General features: G+C 37.2%; 1 protein-coding gene across 2 annotated transcripts in view; it reads right to left on the bottom strand.

Moving 5' to 3' along the window:
* Positions 1-5,046, bottom strand: part of LOC122059910 (probable GABA transporter 2) — a 16,785-nt gene extending 11,739 nt beyond the window's left edge. Inside the window, exons 1-3 of one of the 2 annotated variants that reach the window (XM_042622981.1) lie at positions 4,282-5,045; positions 3,954-4,184; positions 2,441-2,538 (exon numbers count right to left, since the gene is read on the bottom strand). In XM_042622981.1, coding sequence (XP_042478915.1) covers positions 2,441-2,538; positions 3,954-4,184; positions 4,282-4,372 — 420 coding nt within the window. In that variant the 5' untranslated portion in view covers positions 4,373-5,045. Of the gene's footprint in view, positions 1-2,440; positions 2,539-3,953; positions 4,185-4,281 lie in introns of both variants that reach the window. The other variant, XM_042622982.1, reaches the window with a different exon arrangement.
* Between the last annotated feature and the right edge of the window lie 657 nt (positions 5,047-5,703).

Genomic DNA, 5,703 nt, shown 5'->3' with positions numbered 1-5,703 from the left:
CCATCCAATCACTGGGTCTTTCAGGAAAATAATTGGTGGTTCAAATGGTTTCACCGTGGTCGGGATGCCTAGGCCAACATCTTTTAAAATCCTAATTGTTGTTGTATTAATTTTTTTTTTTTACAAGAATAATAAAGAATTGAGAAGAACAATGGAAAGCAGAAAATTCATTACAAGTAAGAAGTGATAGAAAAGTTAATTCCAATAAGCAATCAAATATGTTAAAAACCTAGATTTAAAAAAAAATAATAAAATAAAACAATGGTGGTAACATTCAGAAATGGCAAACCTACCTATGCTAATAATAATAAACCAGAAATTGAAAATGTACAAGATTGAAGCACTTACATACATTGTCATTCAAACAATCTCGTCAGACCCAATTTCTTTAATTTCATCATCATCATCGTCGTCTTCTTCATCTTCCTCTGCAGCACAAGTAGCAGCAACAACAGTATGGGAAACATCACTATTGCCAACCTTTCTATCAACGACAACGGCGTTTGATACGTTAGGTGCCTCAACTTCTGAATAAATACAATCAGGAGCCACAACTACAAGAGAAGAATTAGAGTGGACAACATCATTTGCTTGACTTTCAGGTTCAAATTTCTCAGCTGGCCATGACCATTCGATTGTCTTATCTAATTGCTCAAGTTTACAAAAGAACTTGAAGGCTTTTTTCACTCTTTCTTCACCTATTTCAGTTGGATCATCTACATCGATCTCCTTCAGTATGGCCCGTGGGAGGCTAGAGAGGAAAAAATAGAGCATCTCTGCAAATCACTTTTCTAAGAAGTCAAGTAAACCAGAGCCTATGCTCTGATCTTGTAGTATGAATTCACAAATGATTATAAATTCAGTTTCAACTAGAGCCTTGTGCTTTTCAGCCGGCTAAATCCTGCCAAGTGCGCATTCGAGGTGACTTCTGGGAAATTCCTAGGCTTCCTAGTGTTGCAAAAGGGGATAGAGGCAAACCCCTCTAAAATCGAGGCCATCCAAGAAATGCACCCGCAAAAAAACATTCGTGAAGTTTAGAAGCTGACAGGGTGTCTGGCTACATTGAACAGGTTCCTATCCCGAGCTAGGGGACAAGTGCCTTCCTTTCTTCAAGATACTAAAAGGAGGGAAAGGCCACCACCAATTTTGCTTAACAGAGAAATGTGAAGCAACTTTTGAAGAAATCAAATCCTGCCTGACTAGGCCTCCCCTGCTAAGCCAACTAGAGCTAGAAGAGGTGGTACAGCTTTATCGTGCTACTTCATCGGTAGCCGTTAGCACAGTTCTTATAAGAGAAGAAGGAAAGACCCAGAAGCCTATCTACTACATGAGTCATGTGCTCCTAGATGCAGAAACCCAATACTCAAGAATGGAGAAGCTCGTACTAGCACTGGTCGTGGCAGCCAGGAAAAAGCGGTTTTTTAGTTTGGGACCCATAACCTATGGTGTGGACCCTATGTCTATGACTATTCTTTCACGACCATTTCCATAACCATTTGGAATTAAAATTCTAGAGAAAGCAGAAATGGGCTTGATGATTCTAGTTTGGGGCCCATTAACTTTGGCTGTGGACCCCATGTCCATATCCTTTCACGACCTTTTCCATTGTCATTTGGGAATAGAGGCTAAGAAAGAATAGGAGGAGGTTGGCCAATTGGTCTCGACAGTTCCGGCCTGGTCAGTTTCAGTCGGGCTTAGTCCTTGTTAATTTATGGCCCAACATCATTACTGACCATTTAGGTAATCGGACATCATAGGCTATGATATGGATATGTTTCTATTCAGTTGGTCAAATCCGGATTCATAATCGAGTTCATAGAAATCAGGCTAATTTGGAAAACTTTCAAGATCTATCAGATAAGAAAATGAATTACAAAACAAGTAAGTTAACATACACTTACGATTTTGTAATTCTCGTTCTTATCTAAATAGATCTAGAAAAATTTTCCTATTAAAAATTAATAGAGAAAAAGATTCCCCTATTGATAGTGTGGACTGTGGAGATTCTCATTATGCCATCTTACATAACTAATATTCTCTCTCTTGATTCTCCTCAACAACTTTATGGGTCTCATATTGACAAAATGATTCATTATGGGACATACCTTCACTCCACCCCAACCAGCGATGTTGGTAACCCATGCCCGAATCAATAATAGGAGAAAAGATGAAAAGATCAGTACTACCCAATCGTGCCCCCTATATTCAAACATATGGTTGCGTGAAAAGACCACATTGCATCTAAGTGGATGCCCATGTGAGCTCTCGCATTGGCCCAAGCAGGGTCACACAACCTGGCAACAAACCTCTGCCTTGAATAATAATGTCTTGAAACAAAATGGGGGATATTTTAAACGCACTCAAAATGATAGGAAATGTGATGTGTCACTATCACCTACTCGTACGTGGAGGTGATAGAAGCTTAGAGAAGGAAGAATACCTCAATACATTCTCCGGAAAGCAATATAGTACCAATGGCAACTCCGGTGTTGACAGCTGTTTGGACGATGATTACAAAATAAAACATCCACCCGGAACCTACCATAAAGGTTAAAAGGAAGGGAATTACAAAATTATTTAAAATATTAAAAATCTATCCTTTAAATTCAACTCAATTTTAGTTTCATGACAATTTATTTGTAATGGGGAAAAAAATATGGATTGTAGATCCTGATATGTGTCCTCTCGCATATTAAGATGTGGGGTCTACATTGATATTCTTTCTTATGTTCTTATTTTTATAAACTATATGGACTTTATGTGGATGATATTGTTTTCACAACCATTGGTGCAGCCAGATTTACTATGGCATTGATGTCAAAGGAAACCCTCGCTCTCTATTTCAATTTAGTTATTGGAACTTGGGAGCTAAATGAATCCCCTAACCCTAAGGAAAGCCCTTATGCGATTTCTCAATCTTCCTCCCTACCCCAATATCAAGCAGATTTCTTTTGCATGCCCCACCAATAGTTGTCTCGGGGAAAATATCATCTATATGAGACATTGAGACCCACATATTCAAAGTAAGAATAAGAGAAAGAAAATAATAAAAATTTATGCGAGAGGAAATTGCGTTCTTGCATCGTATGGAAACTTTTCTTTTCTTTTCTAGACATCCAAGCATTGCCATAGTTTTTTCTTCAACGAAAACTTATGTCCCTGTTTACATAAGTGAGACACACTGAATAAAGTTTAATAATAATTTTTTAGGCATTTTTATTAGGAGAGGTTATCTCATGCCCCATCCTCCATAATGAGAGAAATAATATCATTTACATGGGACCCATATAATTAAAATAGAAAAATACTAAAAAAATTGAGGAATATAAAAAGAAAACAAAAATAATTTAATGACACAATCATTACCAATAATAATTAAATACTTTTCTATTTTAAGTTTGTATTACTCCCTAAACCTCTCTAGTTTTGCCTAATGGACTTCATCTTGAGGCACCGTCACTACTGGTGAGGTGTATATAGTTGTAGATTATTTTTTAGTTTGTATTATTTCTTCTTTCTGTGATATTTTAGCTCTTTAAGTATAGCAATGCAAAAATGAAACTATATAGGGATCAGGAAGTGAGTTCACATCATCTGAAATGAGTGGTGAGTATTGGACGATTAAGAATAAGGCGTATATTTTAAGGGGCTCTCAATCATCTAATGTTCACTACACCGATGCTATGACTACAGACGATTTTCACAGGTCATAAAGTGAGAACACAAAAATCCTCTACATAGGTAGTGAGTGGCATTTAAGATTCAACGAGGTGAATGCCAACCGTTGGATGTTCACAACAACTCACCACTAACTAACCGAAGTGGATTTGAGCCCGAAGTGGGACCCAGAACCGTACGCAGCATCCTAAAGCAACTGAGTTTACGTAAATGAATAACAGAAAGTGATTCATATCACTGATACTGTGACGTATGCATAGAGAGAGAGAAGTTACCGAAGACGTCGGCGGCGAGTTCCCGGAAGCGAAAATGACGGGGACCTTGTTTCTCGCAGTGATCGAGGACCTTTGACATTAGATAATAGGCATAAAAGGTGACGAGTCCTATAACCGTTAAACAGAGGAATCCCACCGCCCATCCCATCCCACTAAATGTGTACGGCAACGCCAATATCGTCGGACCTACTATCGCCGTCGTCAGATGATACCCTGCGTGCCGCCACTTCCCTAATAAAAAAACAAATCAAATTAGGTTTTCAACAAAACACCGGCGAAGAAGAAGAAGAAGAAGAATGATCGGAATAACAAATTAAAAAAAAATCACCTTTCGATTCAAGAACAAACTGAACTCCGGCATCATTTTCCCGGCCATTCTCCTCTGGTAAACCTCTGGGTTTTGAAATCTCTTCATCCATTACTAATGTGTGTGAATTCTGGGTTAATTAACTCACACAAATATATACACAGAAGATGCCCTGAGAAGGGTTTCCAAGTGGAAGGCGTTGGAGTGAAGAAGCCAGACACGTTGTGGCTTCTTCTTCTGTCCCCTTCTGGCCTCTCTGCTCTTTCAGACCTTCTCCTTTGAATTGAGAGCTTCTTCGAGAGCCCAGAGACTCCAGACTCCACAGAGAGGGTTATGGTGGTCCTCTCTGTTTTGCCCTTTATTTAATGAAAACCAATAAAAACGGCAATGATAGACCAAGATCCAGAATGGATCAATCTTGTTGGAAGTTATTGCCCAAGAAAAGGAAAAGGTTACTTCCGGATTAGGGATGATAAATAAAATAGAAATCAGATAAAATTGTATATCGAAATGATTTTCTAGCATCACGGAAGGATCGGAATCAAATCACATTCTTAAGTCAACAATTTTTTTTTGAGAGGTAGATCTATTGGGATCAAAGAAACTAGGGGACAAAAAATATATTTTTTTAATTAATAAATTAAATTAAATTGAAAAAGAATTATGAATGTCTCGTTATATTGACATCATCATGAAATCATGTATTTATCGAGGAGAAAAAAAGAGAATTCCGCATGTTTAATGAGGAGAAAGACGTTGACATTGATCATATGTACGTCCTAATATTAAAATGATGAGGGTTTTCTATAAATGCGGCATGTAGAGGATCATCTAATGATATGTGGCAAATTGGTATCGTGTTGAATTTGAGGGGAAAAAAAAAAACTTATATCAAATGTTTGAACAGACTGGGATCTTCTCATGTGACCTCCTTAGACTCCGTGCCTGAGCGTTTTTTGTCACTGTATGTGTCAAACGCCCTGTTGCATCATAGAGGAATTCAATAAACATTTAGGTGGAATTTTAAGTTAATTCAAATGGAAATGGAGAAACTTTATTGAAATATATAAAGAGGGATAATTTGGGTATTTCAAATAGAAGAAAATAAAGTGAGGTGAAGGTTTAATTGGGGGAATGAAGAAAAAAGTATATTTTCAAAGAGTTAGGCTGCGTTTGGTAACATTTTTATTTCAGAAACGACGTTTCGTGTCAAAAACAGAAATTGAAGTTTCAGTGTCAAAATGTCATTTTTTTTTTTTGAATGAAACTAGAACGATGGAATTGTCTTTTGTCATTCCTTCAATTCTTGTTTCTATCATTTTTTTTTTTTTTTTCAGTTTTTGTTAAAAAAAAAACGAGACACACCATAAATGCACCAAACGATTTATTTCTTTTTTTCGTTCCCATGGAACGAAAAAACTTTAGAAACATTTTCATGGAACA

The sequence above is a fragment of the Macadamia integrifolia genome, chromosome 13, assembly GCF_013358625.1.
Source record: "Macadamia integrifolia cultivar HAES 741 chromosome 13, SCU_Mint_v3, whole genome shotgun sequence".
NCBI classification, from domain to species: domain Eukaryota; kingdom Viridiplantae; phylum Streptophyta; class Magnoliopsida; order Proteales; family Proteaceae; genus Macadamia; species Macadamia integrifolia.
This window is presented reverse-complemented; position numbering and strand designations above follow the sequence as displayed.